This window comes from Falco peregrinus, chromosome 10 (genome assembly GCF_023634155.1).
Source record: "Falco peregrinus isolate bFalPer1 chromosome 10, bFalPer1.pri, whole genome shotgun sequence".
Classification (NCBI taxonomy): domain Eukaryota; kingdom Metazoa; phylum Chordata; class Aves; order Falconiformes; family Falconidae; genus Falco; species Falco peregrinus.
The window spans coordinates 27,975,034-27,996,548 of NC_073730.1; the positions used below are offsets into that span (position 1 = coordinate 27,975,034).

General features: G+C 43.4%; 1 protein-coding gene across 1 annotated transcript in view; it reads left to right on the forward strand.

The window, feature by feature from the left end:
* The first annotated feature begins 17,030 nt into the window (after positions 1 to 17,030).
* RNF11 (ring finger protein 11) overlaps positions 17,031 to 21,515 on the forward strand; it is a 33,788-nt gene continuing 29,303 nt past the window's right edge. Inside the window, exon 1 of the mRNA XM_055814784.1 lies at positions 17,031 to 17,582. Coding sequence (XP_055670759.1) covers positions 17,460 to 17,582 — 123 coding nt within the window. The 5' untranslated portion in view covers positions 17,031 to 17,459. The remainder of the gene's footprint in view (positions 17,583 to 21,515) is intronic.

Below are 21,515 nucleotides of genomic sequence, written 5' to 3' on the forward strand. Positions count from 1 at the left end.
GTTTGGTATAAAGTCTATACCAGAAAACACTGGAAAACCATACTTAGCTAACATAGCTAAACATATACCGAGATGGTTGGGCCAAAAGAACTTTGGAATTAATGAAAGAAAGTTTAAGCAGAAAATAGCAATGTACTTTTTAAAGGAAACACTTTCATTAATGACGATAAATGATGTGATGTCATACCTGTTTGAATTCCTGGGCCATCTGAAACGGAACAGTCTGAACACAGTGGGTGCTGTTACATACAGTAACGTTATTTTCACATTAAGCTTTTAAACTTTCTTGTTTATGTAGGTATCTTCAACCATTTATCCTTCATTCTAGAGCAGACACTACTCTTGTTGGAACTGGTGTCTTTCCTTTGGGAATAGCAGTATTGCACCTGTTTTATGAAAGAACAGAGTAAAATGTCATTTTTTCCCTTTGTTATGTCATAAAATTAAACTATCTTTTAAAATATGACAATACAATTTTTACAATATAGATCTTAGAATTGTCTCTTAGAAACTAATTTTTGGGGTTTTTTTTATTCTTCAATTAACAAAATTTTGTTTATTCTTCCTCATCTCAAAAAGATGTAGTGTTTTATGCTGGTAAAATATCCTTTAGTATCTTCACGTAATAAATATTACAGTTATTTTGCTTTTTGTGCTCAGTAATTCCCCAGTATAAGAGCACTGTGTGGAAAAAATACAGGGCTCATAAATTTGATTGTGGACTATTAAAATTATTTTCGATTTAACTTAATTGTTGCTGAAAAAAATAAGCCGTTTGCTTATTCATACCGGGTGCAGAGATTCTCCTTAGGCACCATCAATGTAATTCTGTTCCCTGTTGCAATCAGTTGCACTCGTGCAGCCTCATTAATGGCCCTGGATGTATTTGGATGGAAGTTTTCATCCAGAAAATTGCAGCAGTGGTTACTGTAAACCTGGGGTGAGTGGTACAGAAGAGACCGTGCCAAGTCTATTCTTATATATAACTCAGTTTATAAAAATTATTTTTCACCTTCTTGAGCAGGTGAAAATGTTATTTTGCATCCATCACATTCGGCTGATTTTACTTTTAGAAAAGAAGCTAATAAGCTGTGTGGTAAAAATAAACTTGTATTTCCAGAACCGTATTTTCTCCAGAGACTTGGAACTCCCTTGAATGTTTTAATTATCTCCTTCCTGAAAGTCAACCAAGTAGCACGGCACTATATTAAAATAATTTTCTTCAGGTTTCTACAAGAACGGATTTCTTGCTGAATTAGCGTATCAACTGCAAAACCAGTTTCCACAGCACTGGTGACCTTATATCACTTAGCGTATTACAGAAGCTAGACAGAAACAGCTTCAGAGGTCTGTAACAGTTTAAAATTATTTGGTATAAATCCACTTACTAAACCGACACATGTAAGAGACAAGCCCCTGAAATTTTGGTGCTAATCTGTACGACTTAAGGTCAGATTTCTACATTTTTAAATGCCATACCCCACGCAGAACCGCAGCGGGTACGAACAGAACATGGGATGGAACCGGCAGAAAGCTGGTCAGGCTAGGGAAAATCCTGGGAGGGAGGGAATGGGGGAGAGAGGAGCCGGCAACCCCACGGTAAGACTGTGGGGTGCCCAGCCCTTGTGCTGGGGGATAAAGGGGGTTCCTACCCCAGGGAGAAGGGCAATAAACCCTCAACGTGAAAGTTTCAGGGGGTTGTTCAACAAGGAAAGAATATTGAGGTGACAGGCAGAAAGTCTGCAGAAAGGGATGGATAAATGCAGCCCTCTCTGGTCCAAACGCAGAACCTGTTTGGTCTACAGAGAAACAAAGCGCACTACTCCCTAGCTATCAAAAGGCAAGGTAATATTAGTAAGTTATTTAATACTTTTTCCAGTAAGCGAAGGTTGCATAAGCCTCTATGCTTATTAGACATTAATTTCCTGTATTACTAAGAAATGGGTGACTTGGAGCTATGCCAGGCTTGGATGGATATAATAGGCTATAAACTTATAAAAGGAAAACAGTAGAAGTAGGAACTGCTGCTAGAGGTGTCCATTTAAAGTAAAGTGCTCCCCACCAAAAAACCCCCACCCCTCAGAGGAGACAGGCTGCAAAAGCGTTAAGTCAGGGAAAAGTGGCAGCAGAAGATTGCAGCTCATGAGTAAGCGTATTTGACCTTCACATGTTATTTATGTCGGAAGACTTGATTTTTGTGGTTTCGGGATGGGTTCATCCATAGCAAAAATCTGCTGTCTTCTAATAATTATCACAGGTGTTACTTATACATTTATGTCTTGGTCTGCCAGACCCAATGAGACTCCATATACTGATGATAAAGAAACAGGTTATTTACTTAGCGTTTCATTTGCTGAAGTGCAAAATATCAAATCAAATGCTTTATAATCTATTTATTTCCTAATTCCTCGTGCAACGTTCCTCAATTTCTTGTTTTGCAGAGTATTTCCCTTTTTCTTAGAGGCAATATGAAAGACAAAGAGTTTTCAAAAGAAGGAGGATCTGGGAATTCTCAACACTACAAGTTAGGTTCTTGGCATTTTCATGATGAAGCAGCACAGGTAAATCTTCCTATCACTATTCAGCTGATCTAAAAAAATACATTATCTTTGACTTCCCATATAAACCTTGTCTATTAAAATATGAAAGCCAGATTTAAATTTTATCTTTGTTCTATTCTGAAGGTGCTGTAGGAATAGTTACAAGATAAATGCCTTAGAATATGCAATGTAATTATATATTTTGATTTCACCTTGCTCAAATTATGATATACTCAACTCCTTGAGACACAGCATGTGCCTGTTACTGAAGGAATATGACAAAATACATTGCAGTTTGTTAATATCAGCACTAGTAAGGAAAGAAAGCATGCAACAAACCAACAAACAAATTCTGCACCATAAAGCACCAAATAGTCATTTCTAGAGTAAAGGATATGGTAAGATTTTCTGGAGCAAGATTAAAATAGGCGTTCAGCTAGAGAGAGGTTGTAACCACCTGCAGTCCAGCTGAAGCGAGAGATCATTGTGAGTATGCAGTGTCATTGATAGTAAGACTCAAGTCACCTCTGCGTTTGTATTTTTAAGTCAAATGTCACTCTGCTGAGACATTCACAACACTTAGCAGCTCCCATTATGCCTTTCCTGGGCCTCAGGCACCTGGGTGTATTTCCAGGGTCACAGCCTTTGCTTTCTTCAGGATTTCTAGAGACAAGTTCCAGCTAAAATGCTGACAAGGCATAAGCAAACTGCTCCAAGTATTCACAGCATGACCGAGGTCAGAAGCACCTCTGGACATCACCCAGTCCAAACCCCAGCTCAAAGCAGAATCATCCAGAGCAGGGTGCTCAGCAGCTTGCCCAGTCTGGTTTTGAGCAGCTTCAAGGATGCCAACTCCACAACCTTTTTGGATAGAGGTCTTTACGACAGATGCTCCAGTCTCCTAATCATCTTCACGGCCATCTCCTACACTCGCTCCAGTATGTCCATGTTCTTCTAGCTGTGGAGAGCCCAGAACTGGGCACAGTACTGTCACTGAAGCCTCACCAGTGCTGAGCAAAGGAGGAAAACTTCCTCCTTTGACCTTCTGGCAATGCTCTTCCTAATGCAGCCCAGGATGCTGCTGACCCTCTTTTCCAATATGTATGTTTACAGCTATAAGAGAATTCTAAGGACATGATTAGTTTTATATTTCCAGGGCCTGCTATATATCAGGGAAATACAAACTGTATTACTCTGCTAATACATGTTTTATGTCAGTATCAGGGATTGTATTTATGCTCTTGTTACATTCTTTTCCTAAATAACTGGCCCATTAAAACCAGTTGTTTGGGATGACTGTATGCTGCCCTGTAAAAACATCTGTGCACAGATGTCTAAAGGTAACACTGAAAACTTCTAACAATGCAAATCCAGGTACCTTCATAGGAATGCAGGCATCCTGGAAAACTGCAATTCTAAAGAACAGGAATTCTCAATTTCATCATGTTGTTAGAGTTGAGATCTAAAGATAGCAGATGGATTACCATTGTGTTTAACTCACAGATAACCTTTTGTAGCAGTAACACCCAGCTCAGAAACTCCCACAGTTTCCAAAAGCACTCCATACTGTTTCAGGAGCCAAAAATCCAGTTCTCCCTCATGTATTCCCGAGAACTTTCCACTTCCTCTGCAGCTGCCACAGTGCAACTGTGGACAATACACTTATGTATTGACAACACACAAATTTTCTGTGGAGAAAGGTCCATAGACTTTCCAGTGGGTCCTCAGGCAGCCTAAAGCAATAAGATGTTCTATCAGATTTGTTTGTCTTGGCAAGGAAGAGAGCAACCTTGTTCTTGAAAAATCCATGTTTAGTTCCCCATCTATAAACAATTTTCATCAGTTCTTCCATCTGCAGTATATGTCTTTGTTTGGCAAAATATTTGCAGTGTTTCTTGTTATACATGTCAAATTGTTTCTGTTCTGCATGAGCTACAATGACTTAAAGGACCAAAGTTGCATGTGGTGGAAGGAGTTTGCTCCCTCTGAATCCAGTGGCACCCTTACTGTCTGGGTCAGTCCGTGATTTCTTTGCATTTCTCACAGTCTGTGACTGCAGAAGACAGGAACAATTAGGCACAGCAAAACTCCTTGCCGTTAGTGACATACCAGTACGTGAGCCAATACACAGTCTAGCTAATGTCCTTTTACCTTCTGGAATAGTTTAAAGCAGGATGAGAAATATTCTCCCCAAAATACACAAAGTCTTTTCCATCCTTTTTCCTATAAAGCTATGCCAAAAAAAGCACCTTTTGACTCTTCAGCTAACATGCTCAAAATAAAACTCTGAGACTGGCAAAACCCCACAATATAATTAGCACTGTGCTGGGATTCAGATCATTATTATGAAAAGCAAACACCTTCCATACCACTCCCAGCTCTCACGTATCCGTGCTGAAATGAGGGCAAAATTTCGATGCTAGGAAGCAGAGTAGCTCTTCCCAAAACAACACTAGGTTGGCCCAGGTGGCCACAACCTGCACTATTTTTCACAGACTGACTTTCAAAGTGCCTCATAGCTGCCCCTCGGTCTCAGAGATGTTGAATATCTTTCTCAGCTTTTTCCAATGCAGACCAGATGTTGTATTGTGATAATTCTCTCATGGGCCTTTTCCATTTTGACTCTCCATCTACGCTAGGGATCCAAAGAGACATTACTTGAATAACAGGAATCATAAAAGAGCCAGGAACTTATAAATTAAAACATAAACATTAATTTGTTTTCCAAGATACAGATGTCTTTTGTCAGCTCAAGCCTTGATCTCCCCACCAGTTACAAGCAGCAGTTGTTCTGTGGAGGCATGCACTGGGAATCAGCCAGCGGGCATTAACTTTTGGTTCTGACGGAACTGGGGAAAATGTGAAACAGAAACACAAATTAAAAGTTGCGATAGTAATTAATGGCTGATGCCACTTAAAAATGTTCACGGCATGAATACCAGAAAAAAGCGTCTCACCGTAAGGAACTGTAGAATTACTGAACTTTTGGACAAGGCTCGGAAGAGTTTCAGGTTGTCTTTGGAGATGGCAGGGGCCTTTCCTTCTCCTGACCTCGCTGATCCGTCTACGCACAGGGACCAGGGTCGGTCTCTGGGGTGGTGCATCCTCTGGTGTGACCAATGCCAGCGGCAGCAGGGTGACAGCAACGTGGCACCACCACAGCTCCGGAGAGAGGGACAGGGCTGGAAGGGGAAGGGGCAGAAGGCAGCGACAGGACAGGTGCAGAGTAGTGGAACAGGCTGGTAACACAGACATGAAAATACAAGTTACAAACTACACACTTCAAATAACTATTCTGGTAAAGTACTACAGTAACATCTATGTTGTTTTTGAATGGTTTCTACAGCACCGCATCCTCGCAGAAGTTAACTGCCAAGACAAAACACTCTCCGGTCAATAAAACATGAACTTTGGTATGAAGGGTTGGCTCTGGTGAGTTTATGAAGTGGTAGAGCAAAAGCTTTCCTGCTTTTGATTAAAAAGGAGGATCCGCCTGAAGTGTAAGTCACCTAGTTGCAAAAACCGACACTGCTGAAAATCAAACATAAAGTACTACGCTGAAATTACATAGTAAAGTTGGAATTCGAATGTCATTATGGAGACACGCTTTTAAGAGAACACTTTCCTATATTATGAACACAAATGCTCAGAGTTCAACTCCATATATTTAACTTTGTAGTAACATAACACATCAAGCCTTGTTTTCAAATGGCCATTGAAAATCTTTTTAATGCTAAATCACTTGCTCTATCAGTATTATTACATTTCTTAACATTTTTCTATCAATAAAAATCTAATATGCAAAGATTTAAAACAGTAGAAAGGCTAGAGGGAACCAACAAAAACATTTACAAAAATGTGTATAATAAAGAGATAAGGATGAAGATTACTTTCTTTTTTAACATGACCTACATGCGTACTAATTTTTATCTTTAAAAATTAGCAATTCACAAGTCACACCTCTTCATTCCCTTTCAAATCAATTTTATCCACCTAGACAACTCTTCCGACAGTGGATTGCTGCAAATTTACACTCACACTTTGAGTTTCCAGTCCTGCAGCATTTTCTTGATAAAATCAATCAGTACAAGAGATTCGCATTACTCTGCAACTTTTAGCGATTAACTCTCTGGTTATGATACACTGCATCTGAACATTTTATCATACGTATTAGCAGGGGAATGTACAACGGATTACTCCTCAGTGCCTTGATGTCATCAGTTCCCTTCCTTCTCATATGGGCATATAAAGGCAACTGTAATTTCTAATACAATCTAATATAAAAACTATCACTGCATGCTTGCCCTTGTCTTACACTCCTCCAGAGACTTCTGCTTTTAGCAACAACGGCTTTTTCCAAAGCTGCCTGCTCAGAATAAAGAAATAGCCTGCTTTATACCAGGGGTTGTGCATTCTCTGTACTACAATGAATTCACTTGGTGGAGCAGGGATTCTCAGCAATCATTACTCCCTGGACACCCCTGGAATAAATTCTTGCTTTCCAATTCCCTTTTATTACAAGCTTTACATATTCATTTTCCTTTCCCAGGCTATAGCTTCTCCAGATTTCACACTGCACTAATACCTGTCCGCACTCCTCTGATTGAATCGTTCATGCTTCATTATTTGAGCGCAGGGAATTCTAAATAGCAGTTCCCACTTCATGTGCTCTTCCCTTGCAGGGTGAGCTACCATCTGCTGTTCCCTGTCTCTTGAGGAAGAGCCACCTTCCACAGAAAGGAGCCAAAAAGCTCCTTTCATGGCTTCATTTCACACTAAGAAAGATTTTTGTTCTTATTGCACATGCTGGTTCCAGCAGAACTTGCTCTCAGGTAAAAAATTTAGTCTTGCATATTGCTGCAGTTTTAGTATTCCCTTCTTTAAGGAGGGGAATGAGGTAAAAGTTGAGAATACGTGTTTTCCTCAAAGGTTTTGATCTGGCTCGGACAATTCCTCAAAGATGCCCGTCAGCAAAAACATAGAATTCTATTTCAAAGGAGGCGTTGGATTGCTATGAGGAGCAAAAGGAGTGAGCCAGGAACTCCTAAGCATCCGCAGGCATTTCTGTGAAGTTTTTAATAATGTGTTGGTAATGTGCATTTATAATTTTATCTGTTAATTTAAGAACAGTGACTTTTTTAGATCTATTTATGTTATGAATGAGTTGTGTTTATAAAATTCCCAGAATACTGAAGGATGAAAAATGTAAGTCTTTATCAATAAGAAGTAAACAGTTATTTTAAACTAAACCGTAAAGTGGCAGATGTACAATCACTTTTACAGGTAATTGTAAGTATTATTAAAAAACAATTGTACCTGGTATGTCTTTAAAGTGAAAATTTCATCCAGACTCCTTTTGATAAGGACTAGGAAATCTTGGCTTTGCGATTACCAGATCATGAACTTTTGTCTCTTTTTTAATCACCATGCTTAGCCAGACACGCACCTGTAGAAGTATCACTCTCTGTTCCCCTCCCAGCAAAGGGGCTGGTATGGCATCCTATTCACATGCCATATTTCTTTTTACTCCTCTCATCCCTTCCAAGCAAGCCGCACCAACACCAAACTTTCCCTGGGTACACTACCTTCACAGAAGAAAAGCGGTTACAGTTTCATTCTGAGATGTAGGATGTCTTTTGAATAGTAGACTGGATTTAAATACACACCTGTCTCCTGCTTAAAATTCACACAGTTCTAACTTGCAAATTCATGAACGGCAGCACTTTTCTCCTGTCACCACTCAAAACGCCTACTGGGATCAGTCCCAAACCACAAAATAAAGATAATATTCTCATATTCATTATATTTGTTTCTCAAGAGGTTACGTTGCTCAAGACATTATTCTTTTTACATGGATTGCAACTGTCAAATGCCAACTTAAGTAGTAACAAAAGGAGCTGCAGGTGTTCCAGCACGGTGGCACTTCTGCCAAGCTCTCCCTAGATGTCGCCACCCTTTCTGGGGACTTTATTAAAGCCTTTATTATTAAATGGAAAACTATCAAATAGTTTCCTAATTTCTTCCGATAGAAGAAACAGAGAACTGTCATACCGTAACCCAATTTCTTCAGAGTGACAAAAAGATATTCTATGTATATATTATTCTGTATAATAGAATATATGAAATACTTTACCAAGTTTTATACTGAAATCTCAAAATAGCTTTTACCACAGGCTCGTTTTACCTTCCTACCACCCTTCCTACCGAGTACATTGTCTCATTGAGTCTGGAGCTGCTTGACCTTTTCCATCAGTTTGTGCTGGAACCAGGCATCTCCTTAAGGATACTCCCAAAGTTTCCAGATTCGGTTTTCATGCATACTTTGCTATTCTTTCTGTCTTAATTTTTTTCAGAGAACTTCCTTCTGCCTTTATATGTTTCTTCCACCCAAAGACTCATTTATACTATACAAACATTACAGGAAATCTTCTGGGAATTCAAGGCAGGATTCAGCTTGGTAAGTGGTTTAGCTCATTTAGACTTAAAACAGAGTTCTGGGGACAACATCCTTGTTGCCATCCCTGTTTATCATCTCTCGGTAATTCACTGTTTCTTACCTGTGGGAATAGTCTTCAAAAAGCATACACTGACTGCTACACGTGAAGTTTCCATGTTGCACAGCAATATGAAGACTCCCCAGTTTATTGCAGAGACTACAAAAATATCGTCAGATTTTCTACGCATTTCAAATCTCAGTTGTGTTGAAGGAGTCATTGATTGGTTGTCCACAAGATGGGGCTTCTACAACAAAAATCTTTGTATCCAAATTTAAGATTTTGATGTAAGAGCTATGAATGGCATCACAGGTGACAGGAAGACTTTTAGCCTATATTTTCAAATGCCAGCACGGGAACAGGCCTCACAAAAGGAACCCCACTCCCATTTCTCGTGTAAGAACAATAATCCCTCAGGAAACCAAAACAGCAGCAAGTGATTTTATCTTGTCCTTAACCCTTGCACTGTGCTGGTGCACAGCTTACGAGCCAGAGGACTCACAGGATGACTATAACGCACCATCACAACCATCCTGCGTCTTGCAGAAATTCTGTAAGGTCATCTATTTCTGCAGGAGCTTTTCTGGAAAGGTACGCAGCTCAGAACACCAAATGTATGTGTATGTTGTTTTGAGACATTCCCTAAGGTAGTATAGCCTAGTACATGAATTTCTAAAGCAGTCTGCAAGTCCACTGTTAGGATGTTCCTGTTAAGGTGATAACACCCCCCCAAAAAAGTTTGAGAAAGTGGCTCCGCAGAGTCTGTACTTTCTGTAAACTTAACTGAAAGAGGGAAGTTTGTTGTTAACAAAAGCTAACTGTACCCGTGCACTTCAAAATAAACAAAAATTAATTTATTCTTAGACACAAACATTTTGAAACTTTTTTGTTTGTTTTCAAAAATGTAGGGGTAGACTTACAGCACCTTTAGCCATCTTGTTGCAGTGTGTGGGAAGTGTTTGTTTAAACGGTACGTAATTTGTTCTTCTAAAAAAAAGGCCTCCCTCCTCCTTTGTCACGAAACTAAGCTTAAATAACCAAGATTTTCAAGTCATCTAGGTATCCCCACACAACCAAACCCAGGACAAACTAACTGGGATTGTACAACTACCTTCTTTTAGTACTAGAGAAATCAGGAAGACTTAACTTATGATAATTCCTGTTTTCTGCATGATCTAGTTTTTTCTAAATTTTTTTGTAGGAAGCGCAGTATTCCATCAGACAATAGAAGTGTTTTGAGCACGCAAAAGCAAATACCGGTCCAAATTTCCAGCCTGCTCTCCCTCCAAGAGGAGGATGTACACACAGGGACTATTCAAAAAGTAAACCTGAATCCTAAGATGAGGGAACATTTCTGGACAGATGTTAATTTCCAAAAGACTAACTCCTCCCCAGCACCAGAGGCATTCACTCACTATCACCTAATACTTTTTGTACAAAATCTTCAGTGGTTCCTCCTCGCATTCCTTCTGTTTGGTCTCCAGTAACTTGCCTTCTGCAGCTCAGCTAGCTAAGCTGTCACACACCAGAGTTTCAACTGGAAGCGCAAACCAGCATCCTTCAGAATCACCGTCTGCAGAAGCACAAAGTAAGAAAATCAGATTGGGCAGGAATGACACGGAGAAGGATACGGAGTGATGGCACGCTACAAACTGAAGTCAATGACATTGTGTTACGAAAAAGCAAGGGCACCAAGTTTGATACATGGCATTTTTCACCTACTAAATAACATTCTCTTTACTCAACACTGAGGTCGTAACTGGAGTACTCCGTCCTTTGGATGCCACACTTACCGAAAAAGTGGACCAAAGGAAGAGTCTGAAGGACAGTGAAATGTATGGGAGATCTACAAATTGTGATCTGTAAGGATGGACTGAAACAAAGCCTTCAGACACCTAAAATCGCTGCAACAACGCAGACAGGACATGTAATAAAGAGTTTGACTTGTAACAGTCTTAGATATTAGGGAAAATTTTGAAATTGCAAGGGATTAGAACAGAGTACCTACAGACATCATTCAGTATCCAGAAAGTTTCAACAGTTTTCTATCATGGAACGACAAAGACATAGGTGATCTTGGACTGGGACAGAGTTCTATGTCAGAGGGTCACAGTCCACAGATTTCACATGAATCTTTCCATGCTTCATTTGATCACTCTGTTATTGCAGAAGACCTATAGCTACCTACAGGATTAACCCAAAGATTTCAAGCTACAGGAAAAATAGTGGAAACCAGAAAAACTGGAAGACTTAGGAGGAGGTGAGGAAGAGATGTTTCCGTGCAGCAGAACGCACATTCAACTTGGAGAAATGATAAACACCCCAATTTGGTTTCAAAGAGGAACACACATTTTGGATACTACTTTACTGTTGAACTGAAAGCTTTGCGAGGAACTAATAGTCTCCAAGGTAAAAGTGAAATTCAGATGAAACAATATCATGTTCACCTTCATACCACTCACTAGTTGAGGTAATTTTGGCTTCTGGACCTGCTACTCCAAGTATGTCTCTTTTCCCCACGTCTTGGGTGGAATATCCCTGAACCCGCCGTGACAGTACCTGACGACTAACAAACTGGCCACTGGTGAACCCTGGATAGAGCTCACTCCCTGCAATTCAGAAAGCATTTACACACAGCAAAAAGTGAAGAAAGACCAACACTTCAATTAAAATTTAAATTTTAATTAAAATTTATTAAAATAAAATTAAAATTTAAAAGATTCATTAAAACGTAGATTTCTGTATATGGAATACCCATTACTTGTTGAGTACCAGCCCAGTAGTCGAGGCTCCCAAAGCCTGTCTGAGGGACGTGTCGTGAAGTCACACTGCTGCTCAAACCCATCAGTTACCCTGCAGTAACTGTGATCCCTTAAGATTCTGCTCTTGGGAACTTCACTGCCCATTCTACTGACCCAATTTTTTACCTACTGCCACATTTTCCTACTGGCATTTTCTAAGGATATAAAGAAGAGTGGGAATTAAAATATCACAGCAGTAATGCATCTGTGGTAAATCACCCGAGAGAAACGAAACAATATAAACCACTCTGGAACCTTTTGGGATTGTCTGTATAGAAGCTACTGCAACTAAAACCATTCCTGAGACATTTGACCTAATCTGCCTTTCAAAGCCTACAGCAAGCCAGATTGCCAGGTAGTCATTTCCAGTGCTAAATTACTTTTGCAGTTTGAAATAATTTCCTAATGTCTACCTTAAACCTCCTACCGCAAGTCCATCACCTCTTGCCCCAGACCCACTGAAAATGAAGCAAAAGATATTTCTTCCCTCTGCAGAGAAACTTTTTACATTTTTGAAGATTACCACTCTTCTCAGTACTTGCCTTTTCTTTAGACTGAACAACCCCAATTCTTTCAGTTTTTCCTCTTAGATCATGTTTTCTAGGTCTCTGATCATTCCTGAAGTTGAAACTGTAGTAATATGTGGTATGCTGAGAAAAAGGAAAACTGACTCCTACACAAAATTCACCACGAAGCTGGGTGACAGGGGGTTTGTTTGAAGAGGTTACTGTTGTATGATGTCTGCTTTGTTGTCTGGTTTTTTTAATGCCAAAATACATGTTCTTTTTCTTTGTGGCATATGGTGTAGGTGCCCCAGTGCATGAAGCACATAGGCATTGCACTCCTTGGTGATAAAACATATCAGATCTGGGGAAGACAGTTATTACGGAAAGCAACTGATTTATGCTAATAATGGAAAACATATCCTTACATAGATGGTATCTTTGGGATAAATTGATATAAGTGGTATCTGTGATAGCAGGATAATTTAAGCAGAAGTTTAAGTAATTTTTAGAAACATGAGCAAAATGCTGCATCACAAAGTGCATTTCAGGCAAATGTATTAGTTCCATAATTGCTTTCTAGTGCTGCATTCATTCACTCTCTCTCAGAAAACAATACACAATTGTAAGATATACTGAGAAATGTCTACGGTTCAGCTAAAATTAACAAAACTAAAAATAATCATGTGCATTTTAGAAGATGGTATTTTCTTTATAACCAGATAAATTAACTCAGTCATTCCCATAAGCAGATTCACGTACACTATAGAAGAATGTAATTTACTTCCATTCTCCAGAGGCATACAAGGCCTTTTTTCCCAGAAGAAGGTTTTAAAATTCTAATGTGCCTTATTCACCAACATTACCTGAGCAAACAGCGCTATCTCTGAACCTATGGGTACCACGGCATGGAGAGATTGCGCTCAGAAGTTGACTGGGCTCTGCATATAAATTGAGGAAACAATCTTACCCAAAGAAAGATAAGACATAATAAGAGATGATAAGTGCTGGAAAAACAAGCCTGATGGAAGAAAAGAAAGTGAAAAAACTTTTCCAAGCTGAGGACAGAAAAGGTCTTTCAAAAACTTCTGCTGAGCATATCACAGTAAACATACCCAAAATGTTGTCCAACAGTAACATGACGATGGATCATGTAAAATTAAGCCACGGAAGAGTCTTTTACCTACAAACTAGGCAATTTATGATGTCAATTTTCCAGAGAAACTATCAGCAAGAAAGACTTTTCACATCTTCAGCAGGTTTAAAATTTTTTAACTCAAAAAGAAAGGGATTTTTCAGTAAGAGCTATTGCTTATCATCTCTGGCTAGCTGGTATGAGCCTTAAGAATACAGCATCACATAACTTGTCTCCCCTCATATCAAACCCCTCCAAAACAAAACATAAACATTCAATTGTTTGCATCCTTTAAAAACATTTTTCATTCATTTCCATTTTGTTTTCAAAAATACATTTCACTTAGAAGACGCTAGCTGCCAAAAAGTGGTTAGAACAGATCTGCCTATGGCATTGTCGTATCAGGACTTACCAGAAGGTGAATCCTGTACGCTGGCAAATTTCAGACTATCCCGTTTTCATTCTGGTAAGAGATCATAGCCAGTTGGTTAAATGTTTACAGGTAAGAAAAAGTTTAATTGATTTAGGTTGCCAGTTCTGTCTTGACATTAATGCAATACAAATTTTTGTATTTGCATTCATCTTTTCTACCGGTAGCATCTGTGCAGCCCTAAACGACTACGTGGCTCTTTCTTCCATCTATAGGATCATTTTAAGGCGCTCTCTAGAAAACCCAGCCTGATAATTACTTATTCCCGAAACCAAGAGGGGGAAGTAAAACCAGAGAGGAATGAAGTAATTGGTTAAACTGTCCTATGGTTCTGCTGGAACACAGAAACTGTACTTTCAAATCATATCCTCTCAGGGAAAAAAAAAAAAAAAAAAAAAAAAAAAGGAGACCATATAAAACCTACTTGTAAGCCTCCAAATCCGTACGGAACAAGGATCTCTTACAGTACGAGCAGCTCATAGACAGGGGCCTGTTCTGTTTGGGTCGATACTCTTACTTGGTCCTCTAGTCACCTCTACTGTTCTGCATGTGCAAGGCTCACCGCGTGTCTATTTCCACAACAGCAGATCCTTCCAAGCAGCCTCTGTACTTAAAAATACCATCTACAAAAAGCAGGTACAGTGAAGCCTGCCAGCCTGCCAGGTCTGTTCAGTTTTCTGCAACTTAATACTAAGAAACGGTGAAAACAGCTCATGCCTTCTCTGGACAAAAGGCTCCCATCAAATGGTTACTGAGCAATAAGGACAACCAACCTCTACCCTGAAGAGCTTTCCAGCGCCTTCTTGTCCCCAGGCTGCAAATAATGTGGTAGCAAAATGAGCGGCCTCACAGTCGCACCACAGCATGCACAGGGATATTGAAAGACAGTATTTGTGAACACACGAATATTTCCATTCTCCATCCCATGGACCATTGTACAACTTTGGAGCTGGTGCTGAAAAGCCATTATTAACAACCTACCTGCCCTAACAGGAGTGAATGGCCTAGAAAACAAGTGGCTTAAACCATCCCTGCTTTGAAGAACGCAGTAACAACTGGTAACAGCTCTTGCTCGTTCAGCGCTCTCACAGGTGCGGAGCCTGCCACATTGCAGAGCCAAATGTGAACTGCTGCATCCTCTCTGTGGATGGACTCCAGGAGCCCACCATGAAAAGCAGATCTCTTCTGCCATTTGACAAGTTTCCATGTTTTAAGCAGAGCCCAGATCTGGAGCCTGAGGTACAGAGCCTGTACCTACTAATGTGAAAGTTTTAACCGGGCTTAGCAGTTACTCCTTTTGGAGATCTGCCTCAAGGTAAATGAATGCAACACCCATATTGTGGCACTACGGAGTATATCCTAGCTGTGTCCTGACCGCCTATCAGGATGAGACTGGATACCCACGTTTGCACACCGGTTTCCAAAGAAAGGAAATCTTGGCACGTGCCAGCAGGGAGGCAGCGCATGCTCCCACAGGACCTCCCTCCCCACCGCACAGGATCGGCGCTGCAAGGCGCAGCGTGGCACGTGCCCGTGCTCTGCACTGAGCTACGCCAATGACACAGGGCAAAGCTCCACAGAGAGAATAAAACATGAAACAACAGCTGAATAAAAAAGTCTTTCCAGTTGCCGATAATCTTGTTCCCCATGTTGCCGCTGCACAACTAAAAATACCAGTAACTGAGCTGGAGTCTCACCACCAGGCTCTCACAGCAGACAGCTCTGACATTGCCTTAACCTTGAAATCAAGACTGGGCGAGGCGGTGGTTCGCTGGATCCTCTCCCATGACTGCTTGCCTCATTCTGTTAAAGCAAGTCAACACACTCATCGGATAAACGCCCAAACGACCAAGTCACGTACAACAGTCATTATTATTTACAGTACTCCACTGCAAAGCCTCTCCATCATGAGCAATGCTCACAATTCCTGCACCATTTTTATTCTGTTTCTTAGAAAAGGCTAGAACTGTGTCTGAACACCATAAATGCCAGTAATAACTTTTCTATTGCGACACATCCTACACTGCGGCTGTTTAGGTTATCCATGGATAAGCAGCAAACCAAAACTCCTAAACAGTAACAAAACGCAATCTTCCAGAAAGAACTCATACAGATCATCAGCAAAAAGCGTGTTCACAGGTTCACAGACTGAGGTCCACCACAGGACCTCTCAAATGCTCCAGTAACGGGTGTAGAGCCAAACAGGTCACTGGGAGCAACTGGTTTGTAGATACTTTGACCTCAGATGGAAGCTCTGGTGCAAAGCAGGACCGACACGAAGCTGTAGGGAACTAGGTGAGAACAAGTCGCCAGGCCATGCTCTAGCAAACCTAGCCGCCTGCACCTGCGCCAACTTTGCTTCACTTTTAAAGCACACTGTAACAAAAACGGGTTTGCAAATATTACCCGTGGCCTGAATCTGAAAGCCAGGGATTTTGAGGAACCGTCCCAGATGACAAAGCTGGTAAAAACAGTTAAAGGACCAGCCTGTAAAGGAAAAATAAAGGGTCATTCCGCTCCGTGCGGGTCTGTGCCGGCACGCCAAGGGGCGAGAGACGGGTGCAGCCTCTTACAATTTGCATTTATCTACACTTACCTGTGTTTATACACAAGCATTAATAATTTTTGCATGAAGAAAAGAGCTAAACAGAGGGATTATCTGAGTGTCTGCTTATCACCTAGGCACCCCGGCCGGCACCTTCAGAAACATCCAAGTGCCCGAAGGAGCGCACGGGGCTTTTTCTGCTCCAGCCCAGCCCCGGCAGCGGCGAGCCGTGCCCCCCAGCGCCGGCGCGGCCCCCTGCCCTCCCCGCGAAGCAGCCGGGGGCGGCCGCACGCCGGAGGGGTCCCCGGCCCCGCGCAAGGCGCCGCCAGCCCGGCCGGGTGGGGGTCCTGCCGCCCGCTGCCCGCCCCGCGGCCCGGCCGCGCCGCCATGCCGGAACACAAACAAACGCCGAGCGCGGCAGGGGGCGGGGCGAAGCGGCACCCACCATTTCGGGGCCGGGGGGAGCCCGGCGCTCCGCGGGCGCGCACGCTGCCCCTCACCCCCCGCCCCGGTCCGCCTCGTCCCGCCGGGGGCGGCGAGGGCTCCCCCCGCCGTGGGGCCGGGCGCGGCGGAGCGGGGCCCTGCGTCTGCGAACCTGGCCCGGCGGGGAGGGGTGAGAGGAGGAGCCAGGGCGGCCTTTGCGACAAAGCCCAGTGCGCAGGGAGCTGGTGACCAGGAAGCAGAACCGCGCCGGGCTGCCGCGGGGCGGGCGGACCCCACCGGACTCGCTGCCCCACGCCGCCGCCCCCCCGGGGGGTGGGAGGCCAGTCCTGCCGCCCCCCCGGCTCCGGGGTCGGGGCGGCCGCGGAGCGGAGCGGGAGGCGGCTGGGCTGCTGCTAAGCCGCTTAGGGCCGGGGCTGGCATGAGCCTCCCCGGCGGGGCGGCTGCGGGCTGCGCGCTGCGGCGGGGAGGCTGAGGGCGCGGAACCGCCGCCGGCGGGGGCTGGCGGCCCGGCCCTGAGGAGGAGGCGGCGGAGGCGGCGGAGGGGGAGCCCCGCTCCCTGCGGGGAAGATGGGCAACTGCCTCAAGTCCCCCACCTCGGATGACATCTCGCTGCTGCACGAGTCCCAGTCGGACAGAGCCAGCTACGGGGACGGGGCTGAGCCGGATCAGGAGCCGCCGCCGCCATATCAGGTAGGGGAGGGGGCGGGAGCGCCGCGGCGGAGCGGGGCGGGCGGCGGGGCCCGGCGCGGGGGTGAGGGGCGCGGGCAGCAGCCAGGCCGCTCGTCCCGAGGGCCGGGTCGGGGGCCGCCGCCGACACCCCCTGCCCCGCCGGCGCTGGGCGGCCGCCCGAACCTCTCCCTTTCCGCTCAGCCGTACCGGGGGGCAGCCGCTTTGTCCCTCCCGGTCTCACGGCTGGGGCCTCCCGGCGGGCGGGAGGCGAGGTGCCGGCGGGGAGCGGCGGGTGGCGGCGGCCCGGTTGCCGGGCGGGGGGCGGCCGCGGGGTCCCGGAGGGGGGTGGTGGGGGGGGGCAGGCGCTTTGTTGCCTGCCCGCGGTGACATCACCGTCTGGCGCGGCGCGGCCGCCGTGTCGCTCCGGGACGGGGACCGCCGCCGCCCGGGCTTCGCTGCCGTATTTTTAGCAGCAGCTGATCCCCAGTAAGTAACTCCCGGCGCAGCGGGTCTTGTTTCCCGCGGGCGTGCGGGGCGCCAGCGGGGAGCTGCTTCCCATTGTCCGGGCTTTTTTCAGTCTCGGAGAGAGAATCTGTTAGTTCCCATCTGGATGATGAATCGGAGAGGGGGAAAAAAAAAAAAAAAAAAAAAAAAAGCTGGGTATTTACTTGTATCGCTTTCCGGAGGGCGCGGAGGGGTGGTGGCGCCGGTCCGAACGCCCCGCTGCCCGGGGGGGGGCCGGGGCGGGGGGGGGGCGCTGAACTTGGGCTGGCACTTGGCTGCTCCCTGTGGTCTCCATCCCCGCACACAGAAATGTGTGTTGCCCTGAGCAAGCCCTCTGCAGTGCACGGTTGTGCAGCGCTAAAAAATGAAAAGAAGATAAAGAAATATTCCGGTGGTATAACTGCACGTTTTGCTCAAGTTTTGGCGAGTGTTTGCCTATCTGAGAGAATAGGACGTGTTCCAGAGAAATCCACAGAAATGGCAGCTGAGGCACGAATTCTGGAGGGTGGCTGGAGAGCTCGCTGTTTTCTAGGATGGGAGTCGTTCTGTAGTTGCGGACCTTGACGTATAATTAACAAAATTGCAGGAAGTATTTAACTGGGCAGACATGTAATCTGGCAGTGCTTTAACAAGTTCAGGAATGACAGCCCTGATAGTGTCAGAGGGCGCCCGGTCCGCAGCAGCCCCCACGGGTGTGGTGAGCCTGCCCTGGTGTCACTTGGCACTGTGTGCCACTTTGTTCTGTTTGGGTGCAAAAGCTTGACCTTAGAATAAATTTTGTCATGTGGGAGATTTTTTTTTTTTTTTGGCTTCTGAACTATGTCTGCTGAAGCCCAGTGTGTAGAAAGTGCTTGGTGGCAGATTAAGCTTTTTAAAGGAGGTGGTGTTCTAAATCAAGCCTGCGTTATCCATCCGGTGTGGAAATGCATCATATTTTTGTCAAATCAACATATGAAGTTTGACTGTTTGTGCTATTTATTGCATTTACATCTGTGATTCTAGGGAGACTTGTGCAGTTGTGTGGGTTTTTTTTTTTTTTTGTTCCTTTTTTTGCCCCTTTGAAAACAACCTATTAGCTCTTGTAGAAGGCACAAATCAAGTACATGCCTCATGCAGGCCTTCTCGTGCGGATTTCAGTGTAGATAAGTACTCCGTTAAGGGTTTTATTTATTTATTTTTTCCTTGATGAATAACTTCTTGTTCATATATGTGAGTGGTTGGCTGAGAGCACAGTAGACAGTAAAATGGAAGAACCTACAGGTGTCTATTGTCGAGTAAGCATATTCGTAGCAAAACTTCTCGCGCTTGCGTAGAGCTATGTAGCGTCCGGTGATGTGCCCACAGGCACTTGGCTGTCTTGAACATCGCCGGTTGTCCCGAGACCCCCTCTGCTGATCCTAGCAATTCCTAAAGCTTCACCTTAAGGTAGTGCTTTGTGTCTCATACAGTCAAAATTCAAAGCTACGCTTTCCACAGGTTTTGAACCGTGAGGGTTTGTGATTTTTATTTATTTTTTTTTTGAAGGCCTTGCCTATGCTATTATGCAGCGTTTCATGTACTTTGAGGTCAAGGGGATTTATGTTTTTATATTGTTTGGAGCTTACAAGATGCACAAGCCAAATTCCAAATGCAAACAATTCCTTATGCACTGTTATTGCTGTTGTGCTAGCAATAGGTCACTCTCTCATTTTAACTGTCAAGTGGCAGCCTGGATTCACTGTTACAAATGGGATTTTAGGAGTTTTGTCCTTTTTTGTGATAATTACTTCTTTTGCAGTGTATTAACCAGAATCAGAGTGTGTATAATATATAGATGTTAGAAAGGAAAGCAAGGAAGAGGATAAAAAGGGTTTGAGAACTGGTTTGTGGCAACTAGCAGTGTGCACAAGAAAACAGGAGATGAACAATTTGAAATCGAATTACTGAAACTTCGGCCATAAAATAGACATATTTTAGGAGAGAATAGGATCTGGTGTATGTGCTTGTCTTGGGTTTGCAGCAATGATGTGTCCACTTCCCGAATAGATCTTGCAAGGTGTGCAAACTAGGAGAAGGAAGCTTGTTGGGTAAAGATACGCAGTTGTAGAAAATGACTGTCTCTTGTAAGTAACTTCTGTATTCTTTTGACATTTAAAATACTACTTTGTGTTCCAACGGGATTGTGCCATGGGCATTCATAGGGAATCTTGTTAAGCTATAATTTTTATTTAGCTATTGATTTCTAACGGCAAAATAAGCCCCCAATAATCATTTCAGTATTGCATGTCATTCATTTTATCAGTGAGTGCTATTGAACAGACTGAAATACCTGCTTCCGAAAGTGAGATTGCAAATTGGATTGGTGGTATGGGCACGTGGGGTAAAGGGGAGTTGATTTCCATCCAGAAGCTCTGCGTGTACCTGTCCTTTCTCTTTGCTTCCATGACAGTACGTGTTACCAGCTACAGCAGAAAGGCCTCAGAGGGGAAGCACCTTTTTAAACAGGTATCCGAGTAAATGCGAAAGTGGTCCGTTAAAGCATCAGACATTTTTCTGGTGCATAAAGGTTAACGGCTAACATGGGGAATAATTAAAATACACCAAAAAAAGGAGTGTGTTGGTGTGGCAGGAGAAAAGGAAGTGATTTCAAGAATGGACCAACATTTTCATAGACAGATGCTAATTTTGGATGCCTCCATTTTAGAACCCAGAAATTACAACTGTTTTTCTAAGTGCTAAACACATGCAACTCCTTTTTTAACCAGTGAATCTGTGACTAGGAAAGAGTTAGCTTTGGGTTTGTTTTTTTCTCAAGTCCTCAAAACTGACTATGCTTTCAAGCTTGTTTTCCTTTTCTGAGTATGACTTCTTCACCATCTGTTGGCAATATGCCTTCTGCTGTTTTTCCATACAAGTTCACTGTTTTTTCCAGTTTCTCTTCTAGTAGTTCGTCTCAAAGACTTTATTTTGCAGAACAGATGTGCCCTTTTTCTTAATCCTTGTCTCCTAATTCTGTTCTTAACAGTTGCAGGAAATAATTTGCCAGTTTATTAAACTTTGGGATTCTGCACAGTACAGACTAACATCTTTTCTCCCTAAGTTTCTAAAAAGTAGTAGCATGGACGCAGTACACTGCACTCTTCTAAAAAAGATGTGTGCTACTTGGTAACTTAATAAGCTAAAAGCATAAGAAGTAAGCGCAAGGTCTTGGTATTTATATTAAACTCACAAAAGCATGTTTAATATGTTGATATGGCAGGGAGACTAATAAAATATTTTATCCCTTTACTTGAAGGGATCCAAAGTGTGCTGCAGTACTTGGTACTACCTTGTGTTGTCTTACAGGCCCAGAGAAAATGTTTCAGTGGATCTAGTGGATTTTTATTATTTTTTTTTCAAGGATTAATTTAAAACCTTTTGACCTGGATACTCCTTTGATTAGGCTGTGAGCACAAAATGACACTAGAGGAC